Raw genomic sequence first — 25,113 nt, forward strand, 5'->3', positions numbered from 1 at the left:
CACGAGGTCAGGAGATCGAGACCATCCTGGCTAACATGGTGAAACCCCGTCTCTACTAAAAATACAAAAATTAGCCAGGCATAGTGGCGGGCGCCTGTAGTCCCAGCTACTCAGGAGGCTGAGGCAGGAGAATGGCATGAACCCGGGAGGAGGAGCTTGCAGTGAGCGGAGATCGCACCACTGCACTGCAGCCTGGGCGACATAGCGAGACTCCATCTCAAAAAAAAAAAAAAAAAAAAAAGTAACATCTACCCATAATAGCAATGTTTTATATAAGAATAGAAGAATACCTTGGGTAATGGGGGCACCAAAATCTCAGAAATCACCACCAGATAACTTTTCCATACAACCAAAGCACCAAAAAGAGAATGGAAGGATAGTTCCATAATATAACCGAAAAGCTTCCACATGCACATCAAATGACTGCCAGCATCACGCTCAAGGGAAGACACTCATGAGCATTCCCCTGGCATCAGAGAAAAGACAAAGGCGACTGGCATTAGCACTGCTTTTGTATTCTCTTCTGGAAGTGCTTTCAAAGTCACTAAGCAAGAGAATGAAATAAGAAATATAAATATTAGGAAAAGAAACCAGATGATCAATTTTTGCACATTTCTTAATCTTCTACCTAAGGAAGAAAAACACAAGCAAATGAGTTTAAAATCTGTTAGAGGCTAGGCACGGTTGCTCACACCTGCAATCCCAGCACTTTGGGAGGCCAAGGCAGGCAGATCACCTGAGGTCAGGAGTTCAAGACCAGCCTGGCCAACATGGCAAAACCTCTACTAAAAATACAAAAATTAGCCGGGCCTGGTGGCGGGCACCTGTAATCCCAGCTACTCTAGAGGCTGAGGCAGGAGGATTGCTTGAGCCCAGGAGGCGGAGGTTACAGTGAGCCGAGATCACACCACTGCAGTCCAGTCTGGGCGACAGAGCGAGACTCTGTCTCAAAAAAAAAAAAAAAAAAAAAAAAAAAAAAAAAAAAAAAATCTGTTGGAAATAATAACAATGGCCATTCAAAGAGTCCATTTCATTTGGTTCCTGGGATGCCTCTGCACCTCTTTCCTGCTTTATTTCTCCTCTTGGTAATGGGCAAACATCTCCTCAATAAAAACGCTAGCCTGTCCCCATTGAAATCTCTTAGCATGAGGACGGCAGCCAAGCCCTATGGCTCAATTTCAAGTCCCCTTTTAAATGGAAACCATTTGATACCTTTTGCTCATGCATCCTGAAATCTTTGAATATGCTGAAAGAAAACAGGGAGTTCTGACTCAGAGATTTAACCCTCTGTCTACACAAACATTGGTGACTACTCTACTACAAAACAAAAAGAGCAAAAAAAATTTTGTTTAAACCAGTAACACAAGGAAACTCAATGAAAGATTATTGGTTAGTGGGTTCCCCAGTGTGTCCCGCAAAGTGCTTGTCATGTGTTCACCATTGTCTGTGTTCAGATTACTAGGACCAAAATGACACCTGGGCAAACAGAAAACAAAAACAAGACCTGAGTTGGGAGTGAGGAGAGGCAGAGTCAAACCATGGATGCCAGGAGGAGTAGCTCTGTTGTCTCAAGGATGTCAGTGGTCCTTGCCACTCTCTGGTCTCAGTTTCCTCATGTATAAAGTAAAGGGCTAGGACTTGGTCTATGACTTCAAACCTGTCATACCCGGACAATTTTCATTCTGCTTACTGACATTTTCCAATTTTTACCACTGGTCTTAAATTCGCACCTTCTCCTTATCACATATGCCTTCATATCTATGGGAAGTCTCTGCTTGAATATCTTGCTGCCACCCAAAATGAATTGAGTTAAAAATCATAACTCTAGATCAGCCTTCTCTGTCAACCACCTTTCTCTTTCCCATTTGTGAAAGGAAAATATCTTGGGCCCCTAAAATCACTAAGCTAAAGGGAAAAGTCAAGCTGGGAACTGCTTAGGGCAAACCTGCCTCCCATTCTGTTCAAAGTCACTGAGATAAATGCATATCTGATTGTCACTTTGGAGAGGCTAATCAGAAACTCAAAAGAATGCAACCATTTTTCTCTTATCTACCCACGACCTGGAAGCCCCCTCCCTGGCTTCCAGTTGTCCCGCCTTTCCGGACCAGACAGAACCAATGTTCATCTTACATATGTTGATTGATGTCTCATGTCTCCCTAAAATGTATAAAACCAAACTGTGCTCTATCCACCTTCGGCACATGTCATCAGGACCTCCGGAGGCTGTATCACAGGGCTGCATCCTCAACCTTGGTAAAATAGACTTTCTAAATGAACTGAGACTTGTATCAAATTTTCAGGGTTCACACCTTTATCTCAGTAATGAAGGAATTTATGCTGTAACCTAAATGGCAGCTTTCCCATTCTTCTTAAGGGTCATGTGTTTCTGTATTTAGTGGTGGTGGGGTGGAGTTGTCTTCCTACTCCCACATCTCAGTGTTCCCCTGGCCTCCAACCCTCTGAGCTCTTTTGTCTTCCGGCAGCTCTTGGTTCCTTGTGGCCCCCGGTTCAGGTCATCACTGGGCAAGCCGGCCCCAGCATCCTGCTGCTTCCTGTGCAATGGTCTCTGAGCATTGGGAGGCAGCAAATGTGTCTCTCCTGTCTTCATGACATAACCACACAAAAGTGAATAAATATATCCAACTTTACTCAAGGTGGGAAACTTAAAGAAAGTCACAACATATCAGAGAAAAATTTTAAATGGCCATCAATACCATTTTTCTTGTGCTCCCATGGAAAACCATTCAATGAAATGCTTAATTCATTGAATGGTTTTCCATGGAAAACTGGAGATTCTTTAGGTGGTGCCCTTCAGTTTTTAATCTTGTTCTTTTGACTTTATATCTACCTTCCTTTCAGAGACACAGCCTCCTTCAAACCTTCCCCCTCTGGAATGTTGCTGTGGTTCAAATATGTCCCCCAAAAGGCATTAAGCTTCATCCCCAGTGTAACAGTATTAAGAGATGGGACCTCTAAGAGATGAGGCCATACGGGCTGTACCCAATGAGTGAATTGATACTGTTTTCATGAGATTGGGTTCATTATCGCAGGAATGAGTTCCTCATGAGAAGATTACTTCAGCCCCCTTCCCTCTCACGTGTGTGCACTCTTGCCTGTGTGATGCCCTCCACCATGTTATGACAGCAAGAAATCTTCCCAGATGTAGCAACTTGATCTTGGACTTCCCAGCCTCCAGAACCATGAGCCAAATAAATTTCTGTTCATTATAAATTACACAGTCTATGGTATTCTGTTACAGCAGCAAAAAGTCCACTAAGACAGTTATGTATCCTCTCCTGTGTTTGAGAAACTTCACCTCCCACCTATAGGGACTGGTCTGTCACACAAGGCTCTCCCACACCCTACCCAACTCCCCCCAAGAGTTTATTTAGCCAAGTCTTAGTTATTCCATTCAGAATTGCACCTGGTAGCTCATCAAACTGGTCCAAGACAAACTTGGACTCTCCAAGTCCCTCAGAGCCAGACGAGCTGTGGGGGATGCAGGGATTCATTCTTGTTCCCCTTTAAGTTGTCCCTACCAAAGTGAATGGAAAAGAAATGTCTTTAGTCTTCCTAATGCTCCTAGAATAATAGTTGGTGCATGCACACACTCTCCCCCGACAAACATTAATTCCCAGAAATAGCATAGATTTTACCCTTAAAAAGAAAACAACCTTTTTTTTTTTTTCAAACTGTCCATACTCTACCAGGCTGTTCCTTGGAGTTTCACTTTACATTGTTTTGGTGACCAGAATGTATTCCTTTGCTCAACTATCCATCCACCCTAGTTTCAAATGGTGCTCCCTTTGACCGACCAAGAATAAGAAAAGGGGCCTGTTGGCCATATACCTTTATTAGTAATTTGTAGAGCTTCTAAAAGACCCCCTGTTGCCCCAGAAGCTTGGAAAGTATTATTTATAATGTGAGAGACAAATGAAGTTTTTAGATGATGGAGCCATGCATGCCGTTCCTCAATTTCTGTCCCAATGTGGTGAGGGGGCAGAGGGGTGTGTGCATGTGTGTGTGTGTGTGTGTGTGTGTGTGTGTGTGTGTTTGTGTGTGTATGCGCATGCAGGAAGGTTGGGAGGGTAATTCTTCCAGTTATAATAGCAATAAAAATGGTGATGACTGACCCGTCCTAAGTGTTATAGCATCTCTCATTCCTGACCCAGAAAGCTGTAAAAATACCAGTGCCTCACCCTGAACTATTAAATCAGAGTCTCTGGGAGGTGAGGCCTGGGCATTGTGGTTTTTAAAAGCCTGCAGGTGATTCCAATGTGCAGCCAGGGCTGAGAACCACTGATGTGTAGGGCTGGGGAATTGCCACAGTTGGAAAAAGTCACCTTTTAATTCACCTGAAATGAATTATGCAGACTAAGGCAGCAGTATTCCATCAGGCTCCTTTCAGCATCCAAGATTCTGGGTAAAATCTCAAATAGAATGGGGTGTGAGGGTAATGGTTTCCCACGATGCAGTTGGTATGGAGGATCTGGAATGGCAGTCACCACCAATCCCAGGGAGAGGCTCCCACAGCGTAGGCAGACACTTATTCTTAATGTAAAGTTATGACTGCAATTACTGTACAGTGCCTGATACAGAGCGGACCTCAGCAAATACAGTACTTGAAATAAATACCAGAGAGTAAACAAGCAGTTACTCTCTTCTACCACAAGATGGCAACATTTCAAGACTCACTCAAGAACAATGCTCAAGTCTCAACTGCCAAAATGAAAGGGATGCACGGTTGATAAATGATGAAGCTAGGTGGGTTTTCCTCGATTTTTATTTTTCACCCTTTATCTTTTTAAATAAGTGGAGCCAGGAGCAATGGCTCATGCCTGTAAATCCTGGCACTTTGGGAGGCCGAGGCAGGAGGATTGCTTGAGCCCAGGAGTTCCAGACCAGCCTGGGCAACATAGTGAGAAAAACATCTCTACAAAAAATAATTTTAAAAAATTAGCTGGGTGTGGTGGCATATGCCTGTAGTCCCAGCTACTATGAAGGCTGAGGTGGGAGGATTGCTTGAGCCTGAGAGGTCAAGGCTGCAGTGAGACGTGATTGTACCACTGCACTCCAGCCTGGGCAACAGAGTAACACCCTGTCTCAAAAAAAAAAAAAAAAAGGTGAGAACATAGTGAGTTCACATGGCTCATGTCTCTCCTAGAAGGCTGAGCTGCTTGGTTGACATCTGTATGCTCACAGGATCTTGGAAATGTAGGTCAGTACCAAGCATGAAACTATTTTATATAAGGACAGTAAATGACTCTAACTTGGTTTTTCTACCAATAAATCATCTGCCTTACGCCAGGAGACATATTTCCAAGTCACCCTGTTCCCTAGCTTTTTTCATCCACAGGGGGACTTTTGGGAAACAACCGATTTGTGGAAACACAGATACATTTGGGTATACATCAATTAATAAGAACTCTGAGAGCAAGCTCCCCTTAATAAAGCTGGCCTTGGGACCAGGGAGGTAGGCCTTGGCACCGGGCAGGTTGGCCTTCTCCATGAGTTGGAGAGGAAGCACAGTGACATCTCATGACCGGATTTTGATTGATTGGCTGAGATCTGGGCCCAGCTGCATGAAAGACTATAAGCCTGGTGTTAAAGAGCCCATAAACTCGGGCAATCAGGGCCCCCACTCTGTGTTGGCTGTGTGTGGCCCCTGGAGTCCATGCGCAGGGGTCACAGATAGACAGATCATGACAAAGAGGCAGGGCTTACCTACTTGGCCATCTGCTGCTGCAGCATCTGAGCTGCCCGCAAGACCAGTCACTTGACCCTGGGGGCAGAGGAAGATGAAGTGGCACACGGGGGTGGGATGGCCCGATGGTGGGAGCCACTTACCTTCTGACTGCTCCCAGGAGATGAATTAGAAAGGTTTGGGCTTAATAACTATTTAGACATGAAACATTGCTCAAGATACTTTCCACAATAATGTCTGCAGGTCTCATCCATAGGTAGCAATCCTGGGGCTAATCCAATCCTCTACCTTTTTGGACCCCAGGTCTGTACTGCTCAGTGCTGCTCAGGGATAAATTTTAAATTCACAGTCCTCAGTGCATCTGTATAATCCTTTGACGTGCCTCTAGGAAGCATCCTTTCCCGTCCCCACGATGGCTATTCCAGACCTTCCCCACTACTCCTTAATTTCCATCCTTACCTCAAGTCCCCTCTCAGCAGATGGCTTTGCCTCCTAGCTCCCAGAAAAAATTGAGATCATCCTGCCTAGCCGGGCGCGGTGACTCACGCCTGTAATCCCAGCACTTTAGGAGGCCGAGGTGGGTGGATCACCTGAGGTCAGGAGTTCGAGACCAGCCTGGCCAACATGGCGAAACACTGTCTCTACTAAAAATACAAAAAGTAGTCAGGCGTGGTGGTGTGCGCCTGTAGTCCCAGCTACTCAGGAGGCTGAGGCAGGAGAATTGCTTGAACCCAGTGAGCCAAGATCGTGCCACTGCACTCCAGCCTGGGTGACAGAGTGAGACTCCGTCAAAAAGAAAGGAAGGAAAGAAGGAAGGAAGGAAAGAAGGAAGGAAGGAAGGGAGAAAGAAAGAAAGAAAGAAAGAAAGAAAGAAAGAAAGAAAGAAAGAAAGAAAGAAAGAAAGAAAGGAAGAAAGAAAGAAAGAAGAAAGAAAGAGAGGGAGGGAGGGAAGGAAGGAAGGGAGAGAAAGAAAGAAAGAACGAAGGAAGGAAGGAAAGAAAGAGAAAGAAAGAAAGAAAAAGAAAAAGAGAGAAAGAAAGAAGGAAAAAAAATTGAGACCATCCGGCACGAAATCCCTCAACTTCCAGCCTCCCTCCCACAAAAGTAGTTAGGTTTGCCAGCCCTCACATCCTCCCAACCAATGTCAGAGAACTGGATGTGCCATCTATATAGACACCAGAATCTCTTCCCCAGTGCCCTGGATTCCAGTGCCTTCACCCCTCACATGTTTCCTCGGGGTCTTTGCTCTACCAGCGTTCATCTCTCTCTCTCTCTCTCTCTCTCTCTCTCTCTCTGGCTCTTTCCATGTGCATGCTCCCCCATCATTAAAAAAAAAAAAAAAAAAACTAGAACAAAACAAAGGCCTCCCTTAAGCCTGTCTATGACCAATAGTACCACATTCTCCAGCCTGCTTCAGTTCCCTCAAACCCAACTGCTTAGCTCCAGATGTGGGGCAGCAGTAAAGACACAGGGAAATGGGAAAGGGGTAGAAACCTCTTCCCCTCTCCTTCCCACCCTTCCCCACTGGTAGTCTGTTACCACCAGTAGCAGTAGAACAATAAAAATAAACAAAGGGCTCAAGCAGTAGCACCACCATGCACGTGTGACAATGACCTTGTAGTCTCTGACATCCAAGCTGGCATCAGATGTGTCTGCAGGCTGCTGAGGCTGTGGGCAGCAAGAGCCTCTGTCCTAGGTTGCCCCGGGCTTTACCCTCTGCCAAATCATGCCTTTAGCTTTCAATACCAAGGCCACAGTGAAAACAACCAGGCAAGAAGCCTGTCCTTTCTGAGGATGAAATGGGGACAGGAGCAGTGGTAGAAATAGCATTCAGGGATGGGAGGTGGGTCTGCTCCGGGCTGAGGTCAGCGTGGGTGGCTCAGTGGGTCTATGCAGCCTTGCAGATGAAATGGGTTCCAGAGGAGACCTGGATTATTGTTCATGTCATTCCCCATCACCACACTTGGAATCTAGTCTGGGAAATCTTCCAGACTGGCCTCAGCCACCGGCGTTTTGCCCCTCCCCCAGGCCTGAGTACTGCAGTCCCTCTCTGCAGTTGCTGTTCCCAGGGCACTGACCCAAAAGCCTCCTATGCTTCAATTTTCCTAATCATTACAACAAAAACGTCCTTGCCAGCTCATCCTGTGTGTCCAGCAATATAAGTAACCCACGTACATCATCTCATTTAATTTGATCACCACTGAGTCAATCGAGTATGTTTGATTGTCTTCATCTCATGGAGGAGGAAACTAAGTGATGGAGAAGTCAGGTCTTCTTAGAGAACTTTACAGAGCTAGTGAGCGATGGGACTAGGATTCGAAGACTGGCCTGTTTGACTCCATGCTCTTTTGATTCTACTGCCCAAATATTTGTAAGGAGTATGAGTTTGTTCTAACACACTCAAAAGCGAGAAATGTAACATGATGAATGTGGCAAACCCTCACTAGACAGGGTCAGCAAGATGGCCAGTATCTGTTTATTATTATTATTAGTAGTAGTAGTAGTAGTAGTAGAGAAGGGATTTTGTCATGTTGGCCAGGCTGGCCTCGAACTCCTGACCTCAAGTGATCCACCCGCCTCAGATTCTCAAAGTGCTGAGATTACAGACATAAGCCATTTTGCCAGGCCCTCTATCATAACCCATTTCTCCTAAAAAAAAAAAAAAAAAAAAGGCAGCACTCACATGATAAAGCTTATGAAGCATGAGAGGAAGAGGAAATGAGGCAGAAAAATAGTGAAAACCAGACAGGTGCAGTGGCTCACGCGTGGTGGCACATTCGTGGTGGCACATGCCTTTAATCCCCGCTACTCGGGAGGCTGAGGCAGGAGAACTGCTTGAACCTGGGAAGCGGAGGTTGCAGTGAGCCAAGATCATGCCATTGCACTCTAGCCTGGGCGACAGAGCAAGACTCTGTCTCAAAAAAAAAAAAAAACAGAAAAGAAAAAAGGAAGTAGTGAAAACCAATAAAGTGGGATAATAAAGCTGGCTGTGGCACCCCATGAAATAGAATCACCAAGCCACACTAGAGTCTCTGGGAAGGCCACATAAAACCATTGCACCTCAGAGCAGTGTGTTGGGGAGAAGCATCAAGAACCTATCTGTTACCTGGGTCTCTCACTGCTCAAAGTTCACACCATGGGGCATTAGCTGCCCCCTACTTTGGGTTGTGTACCTGGGCCAGCCTCAGTGGGCCTAGGTAAGGTTGGACGTGGAAGTGAGTGTTGGAACTGTTTCAGCTCCTTCCCATCGCAGCAGGCATAGTGAAGGCCATGCCAAAACCCAGCACTCACCCCCAGGGTTGCTGAGACAGCCTGCTGTGTTGGGAAGTGGGGTGTCAGTGGCAGCAGGGGCTCTCCCTTGTGCAAGTGGCCAGAAGAAGGCCTTGGGGGCAGGCAAGTGACCTCAGGCAGATCTGGCTCTCCATTTCTTTCAAGAACAAGTCTAAATTCCTTATCGTGGCATCCAAGACTCTCCCCAGGGTGGCTTCACCCTTTCTGACCTGGTCCTCTGTGCCTCCACACCACCTCACTTCAGTGCCACTGTTTGCCCATGAAACTCCTACACATGAAGGAGAAAAGGGGACCTTTCTGAGTGGTCCCAGCTCCGGAGGCTGTGGGTTTGGCTGGCAGAACAATGTTTTGGTGTAAATTAGAAAAATTAAACAATTGTTCTTCCTGGTTTCAGCTCATGCCAGAGTGCACAATGGATTTCAACATGCCCCTTGGCCACCCATGCATGGAGGCCTTGCCAATCATACTAAATCCCAGGTGAGGAAACAGGCCAGAGAGGTGGAGGCTCTTGCCCAGGTCACACAATCGCTTAATGGCAGACCCAGAGGGGCGACTCAGCTCCTGACTTGAATCGGGCTTCTTTGCCTCCAGCTGGACGGCCATCCCACATAGAAACAGTTTTTGAAAATTTCCAGGTGTGTCTGGCATTGACCCTGTGTTCTGCCCTGTTCGGTGCCCACGGCTATGAGAAAAGGCCTGCTTCCCAGCTTTCCGTTCCCCACCCATGACCTGTAGAGAAGAGGCCTCTGGGCCTTTGCCAATGACCTCATGGGGAACCGCTGCCTGCTGACTTCCTGTTTTTATATTCTTTCTCCTCTGCTTATTTTTTCTGCTTTGTTGTTCTTTGTTCATTTATGGTTCTCCTCCAGTAGCCCACTCTGCAAAAACTGAACTTTATTTTTTGTGATTATTTTAAATACATGTTTCGATAAAGAAACATTATACTTTTTTTTCCTTTGAGGAATTGGAGTTGAGTGTTATTTCTACCCCCTCTTTATCTCCCTCCTCTTTCCCATGCTTCATTTCCAAAACTAGAATCTTTAGGCTTCATAACTTAGAAGAAACAAACTCAAAAGCTGTGTCTGCAAGGACCACGTGAATTCCAGGATTCTCTCTCTAGAGAGATCTCTAGATCCCTCTTCTGCTGGGTGCTGGAAGAGTCAAACAGGAAGAGGTCTTCTAGCCTTCCCACCGTTGATATCCTCAGCTATCAAATTTACAAGTCCCTGCTTGAAAACCGTGTGGGCTCTCCATTTCTTCCAAGATGAAGCCCAAATTCCTAAGGGTGATGACCCACCAAACGGCTGCCCAATGAAGCCTTCCAACTTGGTTCACCATTATTCCATTTGTTTCTACACCCTCTCTTCCACCCCGTTTCCTCTATTCCAGCCACAGTGCAGTTCTCACCTTTCCCAAAACCACTGTGCTCCTTCATGTCTCTGTACTTCTGCACCTGCTCTTCCTCTGCCTGGAATCCTTTTCCCTTTCTTTGCCTCATGGACTCTTATTCATCCTTCAAGGCCTAATTCAAATGTCACCTTCTCAGGAATGCCTTAGCCAACACCTCCAAGCTGAGTTTACTACTCTTTCCTCTATGTTCCTTCTACACTTTGTCCTGAAGAGTAAATATAAATGTATTTGAGAGCCATTTTTATTATTCTAGTCTCCTCTTTCATTGGATTACTCATAAGTATTTATGCTTACTTATAAGTGTTTCTGTCAGGTATTAATGTCTTTCTTACCTATTCTGTGTATGCACATAAGTGTGCAAAGCCCTTGGGGGAAGGTGTGAACTGAAAGATTGGCCATTCATATGTTGATTTCCCAGAGAGAAGTTGTAGATCGTTTAACAAGAAACCAGAAACTGGGGCAGGTAGAAAAAGAAATGCTGTGTCTTCAGGGCCATGCTTGTCAAAACATAGTTTATGAACCACCTATGTCAGAATCACCTGGTGGGGCAACTTTTAAAAAGTTCTGATTCCTGGGCCTGGCCTTATACCTTATGAACCCAGGTTCATAGTTTCCAGGAATCTGCATTTCCATAAACCATCAAAAGATTCTCTTGTACCAGAGTTTGATAACCACTGATCCGGGTGCTTTGGGAGCTAGAGTTCATATGCCACAAAACTGTGCTTGTCAAGACCATTAGTTGTCAAACTTCCTGAATGTCTACCTTAGTGGCTGCTTTTCAAGCCTCATCTGAATGCTGTCTTGGTGGTAGTATCTGATGCACTTGAGCATTGCCTGATTTTGGAAACTCTTCACTCTCTCACCTTCTATGATACCGCTTGTTCTTGGTTCATACCTTAGCTCTTTAATCACTCATTTCCACATTCCCTATCTGGGTCCTCTTCCTCCTAATGCCTCTTCACTCTTGGGTCTTCACCTTGGCCCCATCCGTGATATTCCACACCAGACCTACAGCTTCCACTGCCACACGGAGATGCTGGTGGTGTTTAAACTATTTCCAGGCAGACACTCTCCTTGGCCTCCCTCCTGTACATACAACTCCCTCCTGGAACTCTCCACTGGATGGCCCCAGGCATCTCAAATCATACATTTCTAAAACTATCACGAGGTCAGGAGATCGAGACCATCCTGGCTAACACGGTGAAACCCCGTCTCTGCTAACAATATAAAAAAATTAGCCGGGCGTGGTGGCGGGCGCCTGTAGTCCCAGCTACTTGGAGAGGCTGAGGCAGGAGAATGGCGTGAACCTGGGAGGTAGAGGTTGCAGTGTGCCAAGATCACGCCACTGCACTCTAGCCTGGGCAACAGAGCAAGACTCTGTCTCAAAAAAAATAAAAAACAAATAAATAAATGCAGGCTGTTAAAATGATGATGATGACACTAAATATTTAGTAGTTAACATTCATTTTTATCATCCTGGTCTCCTTCTCCCTCATTGCCCACCCACAAGGCAGTCACTAAATCTATTTTCTGTCTTTAGTATCTCTCCTTCTCTGATACCTGCCACTGCTTCCCTATCACACCGGCTGCACCTTAGGCAGAATGTTCTCATTTCTTCCCTGTTCTTATCTAGGGCTGGTCTCTCACCTAGACTCCTGTCTCTTTTCTCACCTCTGAGGCTCCTTGGAGGCAAGAGCCATGCTTTACTCCTCTTAACCTCCTCCAGCACCAACTGAGTGTATATTAGGAATTTATTGAATAAACAGATGAAATAGAAAAAATAGATATAAGGATGGATGGACAAAATCATTGCATTATATGGGAAATCTTCAAAAGGGTAAGATGTCTTATAAATCAAAGTGGTAGGCCAGGCACGGTGGCTCACGCCTATAATCCCAGCACTTTGGGGAACTGAAGAGGGCGGATCACCTGAGGTCAGGAGTTCGAGACCAGCCTGGCCAACATGGTGAAACCCCATCTCTACTAAAAATACAAAAATTAGCTGGCCGTGGTGGCAGGCACTGAATCCCAGCTACTCGGGAGGCTGAGGCAGGAGAATCGCTTGAACCCAGGAGGCAGAGGTTGCGGTGAGCCGAGATCGTGCCATTGCGCTCCAGCCTGGGGGACAAGAGCGAGACTTCATCTCGAAACAATAAATAAATAAATCAAAGTGGTAATGGATAATCAGGGATTTGGAAAAACAAAATTCTAATTATGTTGTAATCCCCAGAAGGTGTTTCTGAACAGAAAAGTAGCAATGGCCTAATCAATTATGTTAATGTGTTGGAGGAAGCAGGTCTCCCAGAAGAAATGAGGTCTGCAGAGATGTTAGAAGGGCAATCAATGTCTGCAAGTAGTCAGTGTCCCTCTAGTTATGCTCAAGGGACAGAGGCGCTGGGCTTTCGGTCAGGGCTTTTCCCACTGCTGGAGAGAGAGCACTGTTGTGGGGCAGAGATGCTCCATCCAGCCTTCTTGACTCGTGTGAAACATTCCCTCTGAATCTTCCCACTTCCTTTCTTCTCATTCCATCCTTTTTACAGGACCAAGCCTTTCTGATGACTAATTTAGTCTGGGGAGCAGATAAGAATTGTCGTATCCCAGGAAGTCTTTGCATTTCATTCTTCTGTCAGTCTCACATGAACATGGTTCTTGTAGGTCTGTTCCCAAGAGTCCAGTCAGCTCTGGATGCACCAACAGCACTGAGTTTCTGGACCTACGAGGCTGATGACGCCATGGAGCCATGGTAAACGCACTCTCACACTGCCCCAGGTAACCTGCTAGTCGACCAAATAGTCCCAAATTGTGAGCCTCTTCAGTATATAATTGTGTTCTCCAGTGACATAAATAATGTCTGGTTGCATCTACTCAAGGTATTCTGCCTTCACTATCATTGTTCCTGGAAAATGTTACCTAACTCATTGGAAAAATTCCTTACCAGTTTTCTTGGCCCACATAACATTCAACTTTAATAGTTCTGCTTTTTTGGCCGGGTGCGGTGGCTCACGCCTGTAATCCCAGCACTTTAGGAGGCTGAGGTGGGCGGATCACCTGAGATCAGGAGTTTCAGACCAGCCTGGCCAACGTGGTGAAACCCTGTCTCTACTGAAAATACAAAAATGAGCGAGGCATGGTGGCAGGTGCCTGTAATCCCACCTACTCAGGAGGCTGAGGCAGGACAATTGCTTGAACCTGGGAGGAGGAGGTTGCAGTGAGCTGAGATTGCGCCATTGCACTCCAGCCTGGGCAACAAGAGCGAAACTCTATATCAAAAAAAAAAAAATAGTTCTGCTTTTTAAATTCATTGACCTGTGATTGATAATATGGAACAAGAATGGCAAATATTTAGCATATATATTGTCTCCACTCCTGCCCATGTTCTTTGCACACACCACTAATGAATTTGGCTTTCTTTTCCATTTGTTTTGTTTATTGTTGTTGTCGTTTCTGAGATGGAACCTCACTCTGTCACCCAGGCTGGAGTGCAGTGGCATGATCTCAGCTCACTGCAACTTCCGTCTCCCAGGTTCAAGTGATTCTCCTGCCTCAGCCTCCTGAGTAGCTGGGACTACAGGTGTGCACCACCATGCCCAGCTAATCTTTGTATTTTTAGTAGAGATGGGGTTTCACCATGTTCACCAGGCTGGTCTCGAACTCCTGACCTCAGGTGATCAACCCACCTCGGCCTCCTGAAATGCTAGGATTACAGGAGTGACACATTGCACCCAGCTGGCTTTCTTTTCCATTAATTTAGCCTTCAAATTCTTCTTATAGCAGTCGTCCAAAAAAACACTACCAAAGTCAATAGATGAGCTGTAACATAATATTTACCATTTCTGACTTAAAGGTTTCTATTAATTTTCTAAAAAGAAGTGGCATCCCAGTGATCTATTACTCCATAACACACAAAAATTCAGTGGCTTAAGACTACAATTTTACTTGTTCATGATTTTAAAGGTCAGCAGTTTGGGCTGAGCTCAGCTGGGCAATTCTGCTGACTTTATCTGGCTACAATCATTTGGTAGTTTGATGAGGACTGGACGCTCTAACATGGCCTCATTCACATGACCCATCGTTAGGGCTGGCTGTTGACAGGGCCAAGTATCTGCAGCAGGCTCACTTAGATTTCTTCACACGATATTTATGTTTCAGTGTATAAGTGCATTTCGAGTCCCTGCTTATAATGTGCTTGCTGGCCGGGCGCGGTGGCTCATGCCCGTAATCCCAGCACTTTGGGAGGCTGAGGCGGGTGGATCACCTGAGGTCGGGAGTTTGAGACCAGCCTGACCAGCATGGAGAAACCCCATCTCTACTAAAAATACAAAATTAGCCAGTCATGGTGGCACATGCCTGTAACCCCAGCTACTAGGGAGGCTGAGGAAGGAGAATCACTTGAACCTGGGAGGCAGAGGTTGCAGTGAGCCAAGATCGCACCATTGCACTCCCGCCTGGGCAACAAGAGCAAAACTCCGTCTCAAAAAAAAAAAAATAATGTGTTTGCTAAAGTCCAATTGGCCAAAGCAAGTTATGTGCTGGAGCCCAGAGTCAGTGTGAAAGGGACTCCATAAGCACATGGATTGAGAGAGGCATGATTTGCTGGGAGCCATTATGGTCGTGATATACCCCAAACAGGATGGTATTTTGTTTATCAGAAACTTACTGAGTGCCTACTATACTGTGCTTGGCACTGTGTATAAAAAGACAAAACAATTGGGAAGAACTCTGAAGAATGGAAAAGCTCTAACTTGTTGGAAAGGGGGAAGAAGAACACACCAAATGCCCTAGTGGAATCACTGTGGATGAAATAATCCTCATGTTTATGTATGTGTATGTGCCAGAAAAAAGGGGAGTGCTGAATTATTTAGATAATTTCTTCTATTTGCCATTTTATGCAGATTTGTTCAGTCTAGGTTGAATGAGTAACTCTTTTGCTTTCCATTGGGATAAGTGTTTCTTAAAGCTTTTCTTCAGACTCTTAAAATATTGAAAACAATTGCATAAGTGTATCCTTCATGACCACAAAGAGCTACTTGAGACTATTTTTTTCCCCTAGAAACTTGGCCAACTCTGAGACTGAGGCCCAGGCTTGCTAACTCTGATATTTCCTCCCTCTTTGCATTCCTGCCACCCACAGCTGCTCCAGTCCAGAATGAAAGTTCAGAGGCCAAATACTTAAAATCCAAACAGCCTCTCCAGCAGTGATGGCAAAGAGACAGCTTCACTTAGGAAAACAAACAATCATGCCTTCCATTTATATAGCTCTTTAGCTATTTTTTTCAAGAAATATTCACATCCTTTCTCTCATCGGATATCCCCAAAACTGAGGTGGGCAGGGCATGTTTTAACTGATGGGGAAACTGAGGCCCAGACAGGCGAGTTGACTTCTTCAATGGGTGACAAGGCTGAAGATAGAGCTCTGGCTTCCTGATGCCACGCCTTGGTTTGCCCTATAGACCAACACTGCCACGAACACAGATGCATGCTAGCTCCAGTTCTAGGAAGCCTGCTTTCAAAACCCTTCTGGAGGCCAGCAGCGGTGGCTCATGCCTGTAATCCCAGTACATTGGGAGGCTGAGGCAAGTGGATCATATGAGATCAGGAGCTCCAGACCAGCCTGGCCAACATGGCAAAACCCCATATCTAACAAAAATACAAAAATTAGCCGGGCGTGGTGGCAGACGCCCGTAATCCCACCTACTCGGGAGGCTGAGGCAGGGAGAACTGCTTGAACCCGGGAGGCGGAGGTTGCAGTGAGCCGAGATAGTGCCACTGCACTCCAGCCTTGCAACAGCGCAAGACTCTGTCTCAAAACAAACAAACAAACAAACAAACAAACAAACAAACCCTTCTGGAGTTTTCTGCTCCCCACCTTAGAGTTCCTCTAATAACTACCCCACACTTCTTTTACTTTCCACTCACATCAAAAGAATGAGGAGAACACATCAAACCCTTCCCTCAGTGCTAGCTTCTAAACATTTTCCTTTCAGAAAATAATGGATTGTGTTGCAAGTCCCAACTTCCAGCCCATAGTGGTCCAGCCAGTTTCTCCCGCTGGAAAACAGAGGTTCAAAGCCACTTTCACTGTGAGTTCTCACCTTACCTACTCAAAATAAAACAGGAGAAAAGTTAAAATTAACATCCAGAGAAGGCTTGGGGAGGATAAGCCACCACCCAAGGGTAAAACACAGTTTGAGAAAATGCAGTGTCCAGGTGAGAGGGGACACCTCACCTCCATGCTGCTAGACGGTTTTGAGTGAGACGCACACCTCCTTTTACAGCACTGTTCACCTTCTGCTCAAGCTCATCTTCCCTATGAGGGATGATTTTCTGTATCCCTGCCCTGGAGAACAGGAACCTATTGGAAAGCTGGGATCTGCAAATTTATTGATTCTCATAAACTAGGTCAGGAAAAGCGAATAATGGCACTAATGGCACCTCCTCCCCATGTTCCTTGCTCGTGGCAGACATGGCAATCTTTCTGGTTGAGAATGGAAGTGGCCTTAGAGTGCTTTTCAGTATGACCATTGAGGCAGCCGCCACCACTTGATTAGGCTGCCAACTCTCTAGTTCCTGGTGGCCAAAGGCCTTGCAGAAAGTGAGTAGAAGTGGGAGAATTCTCCAGGTATACATGAGGTGGACATTCCTAGCTCCCGGAGGCCCCCATGTTCTAGGCTTTAAAAGCAAGGGAGCATGGCCACCTATAAACAAGAGCTTGTTGCTACAGGAGAGGCTTTGGAAACCGAAGGGCTTTGACAATAGTGAAAGCCAAAGGTTGACTTGCTAACTCTCCAAGGCATTCAGATGCGATCAGTTACTGGGCAGCCCATCTACAAGATTCAGAAAGCGTAAAAGACTGTCAGAAGTCATGAAGCAATGCTCTGAACCACGTTACTAGAAAATTATTAAATGAGGGAGGAAAAGAGTGAAGTAGTGAGAACAGGACGGGATGGTAGCACCTGGTTAAATGATGAAGAAACAGGAGCAGAGTAGGGAGGCAACTTCCTCAAAGACACACCGCACATTGTTGGCAGAACTGGACCCCAGTTTCCTCACTCCCAAGCCAACTCTCTTTCAACTTCAATGCACACCTTCCTCTTTCCTCTACAGCCCCACTTGTATTCCTCTACAAATCCTTACCTGCCCCAGCAACCCTTCACCCAGCCGCCATTCTCCTTGGGGAAGGATTATTAGCTTACAGATTTAGCCACAAGCTGACTCAGTTTAAATTGTGTTTCTAAGATGAGGGTGGGGGTGGGGGTGGGGATCTCGATCTGCTTTCTCCTTTTTTTTTTGGAGACAGAGTCTCACTCTGTCACCCAGACTGGAGTGCAGTGGCACAATCTCGGTTCACTGAAACCTCCGCCTCCTGGGTTCAAGAGATTCTCTCAGCCTCCTGAGTAGCTGAGATTATAGGTGCTGCTGCCATGCCCAGCTAATTTTTATATTTTTAATAGACAGAGGGTTTCACCATGTTGCCCAGGCTAGTCTCGCACTCCTGACCTCAAGTGATCTGCCCACCTTGGCCTCCCAAAGTGCTGGGATTACAGGTGTGAGCCACCTCATGCAGCTTTGATCTGCTTTCTACTAGATATGACAATTTGTGCTTCCGTTCTGAAGCCTTTGAATTGCACTCCAAATATCCTCAGGGCAGAGGTGTTAAGTGAGAAGCAGGCACTATTTGATAATGGGCCAGGACATTCTTGTAGAACTTCAAAAACCATTTATATCCCAATTCATCTGTGACCAGCAGCAGAAGAAGGTATGCAAAGAGAAGAGAAAGAAGGATGCAATGTCCACACATGCTAAAGGTAGGTAAGTATGACAGGTCTGATATACATACATGCATTCCAAAGTATCCCACACTTGAGGCTCCAGAGGATGAGTAACTCCCATAGATGGCTTTTAATGAAGAGCCCTTGCTTTTACAAGAAGTTATAATTGTGGCTTCCATTCTCACAGCTGGTATCTGCAACAGTCACATGAGGATGGAGAGCCTCTTCCTTGTACAGAGCAAACAGCACAGCCCCTGAAGCTCATTGGCATGGGTTGTCCAACTCCCCACTGAAGGGTGGTAACCTTTTAGTGTTAATTCAGTATTTTAGGCCAATATCTGGGTTTATTTTTCCTGACATATAAATATGAAGGAGCTTTAGCAATTTAACTTCTGGGAATTTATCCAATGAAAGGGTTAAGAATTTATGCAAGCTCTTCTGGTTCTAGGAGCTTCGGGAGCTGTGGCTTACAGTGCAGACATGGCCAAGTCCAAGAACCACAACACACATGACCAGTCCCAAAAATGGCACAGAAATGGTATCAAGAAACCTCAATCACAAAGATCCGCATCTCTAAAGGGGGTGGATCCCAAGTTCCTGAGGAACATGCCCTTTGCCAAGAAGCACAAGAAGAAGAGCCTGAAGAAGATGCAGGCCAACAGTGCCAAGGCCATGAGTGCACGTGCCAAGGCTATCAAGGCCCTCGTAAAGCCCAAGGAGGTTAAGCCCAAGATCCCAAAGGGTGTCAGCCGCAAGCTCAATCAGCTTGCCTACGTTGGCCACCCCAAGCTTGGGAAGCATGCTGGTGCCCGCATTGCCAAGGCGCTCAGGCTGTGCCGGCCAAAGGCCACGGCCACAGACCAAACCAAGGCCCAGGCTGCAGCTCCAGCTTCAGTTCCAGCTCAGGCTCCCAAAGGTGCCCAGGCCCCCTACAAAGGCTTCAGAGTAGAGATCTCTGTCTGCCAACGTGAGGACAGAAGGACTGGTGCCACCCCCCCGGGCTGCCATCTGCATGGGGCTGGTGTCCTCCTGTGCTATTTGTACAAATAAACCTGAGGCATGAAAAGAAAAAAGAATTTATGCAAAGATTTAGCAGCATGGATGCTCATTACAATTATAATCGAGAAAAAGTTGCAACACCCTGTGTCCAACAACAGGGAACTGGCTAAATCAACTTAGTACTTCAGGTGGTAGGAAAATATGCAGCCACTAAATGATGCTGGCAAATGTATCTACAGCTACAGAAAATGTTAGGTAAAAGAGGAGAAATAAAGCACAAAGCCATACTACAGGACAGACCTGTTTTTCTTTGAAAAAAGTACATTAGTGTGTTTATCATATATTTTATATATACCCAAATATATTACATATATATATTTACCTAGGAGGGTTTACTAATAATCTAAAGTGGCATTAATAGTGATGTTTAAGAGAGATTATGAATACTTTAACATTTCTTCTTTTTACTTGTGTTAGTATTTTCTGATTTTTCTGTAATAAGCAGTAATACTTTTTTTTTTTTTTTTAGATAAAGTCTTGCTCTGTAGCCCAGGCTGGAGTGCAGTGGTTCAATCTCAGCTCACCGCAACCTCTGCCTCCCAGGTTCAAGAGATTCTCTCCTCCCGAGTAGCTGAGATTACAGGTGTGCACCACCACCCCCAGCTAATTTTTTGTATTATTAATAGAGATGGGCTTTCACCACGTTGGCCAGGCTGGTCTTGAATTTCTGACCTCAAGTGATCCACCTACCTCGGCCTCCCAAAGTGCTGGGATTACAGGCAAGAGCCACTGTGCCCACAGAGCAGTGGTACTTTTTAATAAGAAAAAGCAATAAAAGAAATTTTATCTTGAAAAAGACAGATCCTTGACTATGATCATTGAAGTTCAATCAAGCTCAAGAATTCTATAAGGAAACAATAATCCCTATAGAACAGGAGTGGGTGGGAGGAGAGCAGGAGGCCACCTCCTGCTAAGAGACCTGGAGAAGGAATCATTTCCCTTCTACTTTGGCCCGCGTGCTCCACATAAATATCCTCTCCACCCAGGTCTTGCTCTGTCCTGGAGTTACTCATCACTAGCTTATTACTGGCCGTATTTTGACTCATTGTTCAAACATCATTGAAAAGGAATTTCTGTTTAACCACAGCATCCGCATGAAGAATTCTGCTAAAACTCCATTTTAACTGAATTTCGGCAGGCAGATGACTTAAATTAGCTACACTGTCCTAGGAAGAAGCCCCCAAATCCCCATCACTCAGAGGAATTGCTGCTGGTAGGCTTGATCAGCTGGTGGATAAACCCCATCTCCCGTCCCCACCCTCCCCCAGCCTGTCCACCCACAAAGCCCGGGCAGCAATTTGTGAGATGTTTCCTTCTCTTCTTGAATTTCCATCATGAACTGGTTACTGTGGTTCACGCCTGACATGCCTCTGTCTCTGCTCAAGAGGTTAAAAGTAAAGAAACTTGTAGCTTCAGAGGCCACAGAGAGATTTAGGATGAGAGAGAGCTGTGGGTGAACTATGAGATCTCGTGTAACCGCCCACCCTTGGTGTTTGGGGATAGACTCCATTCCCTCATCCTCTCCTTTGAATGCTGATTTTCCTGTTTATCCTTCTTCTCAGTCACCCTTGAGGGAGGCTTTCCCGCCCCCTCTCAATTGTTAAAGAACTTCTGCGTGGGCTTCAACATTCTCTCGGCTGGCCCCTTGGGAGGGCCTTGATGTGCTCTTATTTTTTCCTTGTATGTTTAAGGCCCCCTGGGGCCCTCTTGACCCTTGTGGGCTGGTTACATTTGGCTCAAGCCTGGACTCCATCGCCTGTGACCAGAGGCAGAGTAGGGGTGGTGGGAATTAGGGGGGAGGGTTTTCCTACATTCTTAAAGATAATATAATAACATCGTGGCTAAGATGGAAATATGTTAGAGGAAGCAAGATTGTGAGACCGATGGAGGAAAGAAGCTCCCATCGGACTCTGCGGCCCCAAACCCTGTCAAGACTGAGCCATGCCTAATCGTGGCCTGGATTGTGGATGTGTGCCTACCCACCAAGAGGAAAGCCAGAAACATGCCTGCATGCATAGAAGGAGATTCCCTCTTAGTTGAGCAGTGAAGGGGTGTGGGAGAGCAGGGAACCATGACACACCATATGTCTCTTCCCAAAGGAGAGAAGCCCCCGTGAACCTACGTCACGGGTCTGCTTGATGAGGCCCACCCTATCCTACTCTTTGTCCTTCATTCAACAGCATTTGTCAAGCATCCACCATACGTCAGGTCCAAGGTTCCACGCCAACTGGGGAAAGTGATGCAATCAAGCAGCTTATCTAAGGCTTATCCTCCAGCCTAGTTAGTAGAAGAGTTGGAAGACAATAATGGCTCTCACTCCAGAGCCCTCACACTTCACCTCTATGCCAGATGTTTGAATGAAGGGACGATCTCCTAGGTGTTTCCCAGGCTTTGTCCAGGCTGCCTGCAACGTCTGCCTGTGGGATCTGACTTCCCAGCAGCTGGGATCAGCCAGCCTACAAGAGCAAGCAGAGCACCCCGAGAGTCTCTAGTGGAGTTGCCTGACCTGTTGGCTCCTGGTCTCAGCAGACTCCTGCTGGTGGTGCGCAGGCTGGGGATTTGTGAGGACAAGGGAGTGTTCAGTTCCAGTTCTCAGGACAAACAGTGCCACACCAGCAGGCTGGGATGTTTGGAATTGGTGTTTCCACTCAACAGCACAACCCAGATTTAGGTTCCTAAAACTAAGCAGCCACCCCCTTGGATCTTTAATCCTTCCTCTTATGTCCTTCCTGCCACCTGTAGTCTAAATTTAGTGACAAGCACAGCAGAGCACCTTCCGCCTGGGCAACTTTGGCAGGTCATGGAGCCACTAATGAGTGTGTATACACGTTCCATCTCTTCAGGGTTACCCATACAGGTGAAGAGCTTCTAGGGGAGCCCCACGATTATCTTCCTGGTAGGGTTTCCTGCCCTGTGAGTTTTCTTTTTTCTTTTTCTTTCTTTTTTTTTTTTTTTTTGAGACAGAGTCTCGCTCTGTTGCCCAGGCTGGAGTGCAGTGGCAAGATCTCGGATCACTGCAACCTCTGCCTCGTGGGTCCAAGGGATTCTCCTGTCTCAGCCTCCCAAGTAGCTGGGATTACAGGCATGCACCACCACACACAGCTAATTTTTGCATTTTTAGTGGAGGCGGGGTTTTGCCATGTTAGCCAGGCTGTTCTCAAACTCCTGACCTCAGGTGATCCGCCTGCCTCAGCCTCCCAAAGTGCTGGGATTACAGGTGTGAGCCACCGTGCCCAGCCTAATTTTGTGTCTCATATTCTTGACATACCATTTTTCGAAATAAGCGGTCTTCAAGTCTCTATTTCAAACTGTTGAACACCATTTGTTAACACAATATTTCATCATTTCAACACGCCATGACTTCTTCACCATTCCTCTGTTCTGGAAGTGTAGGTTGCTTCCAGTTTTTGCAGTTATGCAACTCAATGATAAGCATCCTCATGCCTAAATCTGTAATGACATTTAGAATTACTTTCTTAAGATTGATTTCTGGAAGTAAGATAAAAGGCTATGAACATTTTTAAGCATTGTGATCTTTCATGCCATAATATTTTTTGAAAGAGCTGGGTCATCTTACATGATTTCCTCCCAGCAGTGCAGGGAGTGAATAGGCAGCATTTCTTGTGTGAGTGAAATCAAGTTCAAAAATAAGAAGGAAAGAAGGAAGGAAGGAAGGAAAGAAAGAAAAAGAAAGAAAGAAAGAAAAAGAAGGAGAGAAAGAAAAAGAAAGAGAGAAAGGGAAAGAAAGAAAGAAAAGAAAGAGAAAGAAAGAAAAGAAAGAGAAAGAAAGAAGAAAAAGGAAGGAAGGGAGGGAGGGAGGGAAGAGGCGGGAGAGAGGGATGGATCAGGTTCACTGGCAAATTTTAGCCTAAAGGGACAGGTCAAAAAAGGGAGAAAGTGAAGCTTCACTTCTTGCAGAGAAACAACTTTTATGAAAGGGTTATGGAAATGACAGCCTATTGAGACTTATTCCACATCAAATGAGGACGTCATCTCTTCCTCTGCTCACCTCCCTCGGCAAATCCTGTATCCACTTCTCCTAGAACACAGGGGTAGAGCACTGGCACCAGCCAGCTCCTTGGGAACAGATGGCTCTGCTCATCATAGTCATCATCCAAAAGGCAGAAATATACTAGTAGGAAGAGACCTTAAAGATTCTTTGGTCCAATCCCTCCCTTTATCAGATCAAAGTCTAGAAGAGTGAGGTGATTTATTCAAGAAGTGATTCACTGCTAGTTTATGGCATTCCTGGGACTAGTACCCATATCTCCATTCACATTTGATGACAAATAAAAACAGTTGGACTCCATCTGAAGGCACAGTCCTTTTATGCATGATTCCTTGCACACATGTATTCTTGTATTCATGTTTCAAGATTTGAGAGTGTGGCTGATGTTGCACAGTTGTCTACAGGCTTAGAAGATTAAAAATCTGATTTAATAGGTTTCAGAGTGTCCTGGCTGATTGGTTGTCCTGGGTGAATGGTTTCTCATGTCTGCTAATTTTCTGGATGCGCTCAAAGGAAGTTAATTAACCTGAGGCCTCCATCCAGCTGTGCACCAATTCAGCTGATCTTGAGGTATCATGACCTATCAGGGAGAGAATTATAACATGTAGGTATGAAGCTTTCTCCTTTCATAACACTGGGACACCTGAAATGGGTTGAACAAATCTATTGAACAACCCAGGCTAAAGTGTTCACTTTGTTTTCTAAATTCTAGCCATCTATGCCAATGGTTTGAACAAACTCTGTTTGAGCATGATGGTTTTTAACTTCAAAAAATGTTCACAGAACCTGCATAATTATTCTTTTAGCATCTATGTATGTATGTATGTATGTATGTATTTTTCCTGCCTCACGTTTATTAATGCAAATAGCACAGGAGGGCACCAGCCCCAAGCAGACAGCAGCCCAGAGGTCACACCAGTCCTTCTGTACTCATTCTGGCAGACACAGGCCTCTACTCGGGAGCCTTCATGGGTGCCTGAGCACCTTTGGGAGCCTGAGCTGGAGCCAGACTGAGGCTGGAGCTGAAGCCATGGTCTGAGCCTTGTTTTGAGCCTTGGCCTTTGGTCAGCAGAGCCTGAGACTCCTGGCAATGTGGGCATGAGCACACTTTCCAAGCTTGGGGTGGGCACTGCAGGCAAGTTGATGGGGCTTGCAGCTGACACCCTTTACGATCTTGGGCTTCACCTCCTTGGGTTTTACGAGGGCTTCAATAGCGTTGGCTCTCGTACTCATGGTCTTGGCATTGCTGGCCTGCATCTTCTTCAGGCCCTTCTTGTTGTGCTTCGAAGCACATGTTCTTCAGGAACTTGAGGTCCGTCCACCCCCTTAAGAGATTCATATGTTTGTGATCAGGGTTTATTGATGCCATTTTTTTTTGCCATTTGGGGGACTGGTTGTGTGTGGTATGGTTCATGGAATTGGCCATGTCTGCATTATAACCCACAGCTTTAAAGCTCCTGGGACAGGAAGAGTAGCATCTGTCTTAAAAGTTTATGATTAACAAAGGATAGCATGTAATCCTAGGCTTTTAAGAGGCTATACGGCCGGGCGCGGTGGCTCACGCTTGTAATCCCAGCACTTTGGGAGGCCAAGGCAGGCGGATCACGAGGTCAGGAGATCGAGACCACGGTGAAACTCCGTCTCTACTAAAAATACAAAAAAATTAGCCGGGCGTGGTGGCGGGCGCCTGTACTCGCAGCTACTCGGAGAGGCTGAGGCAGGAGAATGGCGTGAACCCAGGAGGCGGAGCTTGCAGCGAGCCGAGATCGCGCCACTGCACTCCAGCCTGGGTGAGAGAGCAAGTCTCCGTCTCAAAAAAAAAGAGACTATATATTTTGCCAATCACAACATGTATTTGAAAAATAAGTACA

The 25,113-nt window shown here is 45.9% G+C and overlaps 1 protein-coding gene and 1 pseudogene across 1 annotated transcript; one reads left to right on the forward strand and one right to left on the reverse strand.

Moving 5' to 3' along the window:
* Positions 1-18,654: 18,654 nt before the first annotated feature.
* Positions 18,655-19,224, forward strand: LOC116481576 (large ribosomal subunit protein eL29-like). The gene has a single exon (XM_032174284.1). The coding sequence runs from the start codon at positions 18,655-18,657 to the stop codon at positions 19,222-19,224; it is 570 nt and encodes a 189-aa protein (XP_032030175.1).
* A 4,970-nt stretch (positions 19,225-24,194) lies between these two features.
* Positions 24,195-24,668, reverse strand: LOC116481510 (large ribosomal subunit protein eL29-like; annotated as a pseudogene).
* Positions 24,669-25,113: the final 445 nt, after the last annotated feature.

This window comes from Hylobates moloch, unplaced genomic scaffold, assembly GCF_009828535.3.
Source record: "Hylobates moloch isolate HMO894 unplaced genomic scaffold, HMol_V3 SCAFFOLD_14, whole genome shotgun sequence".
Lineage (NCBI taxonomy): Eukaryota > Metazoa > Chordata > Mammalia > Primates > Hylobatidae > Hylobates > Hylobates moloch.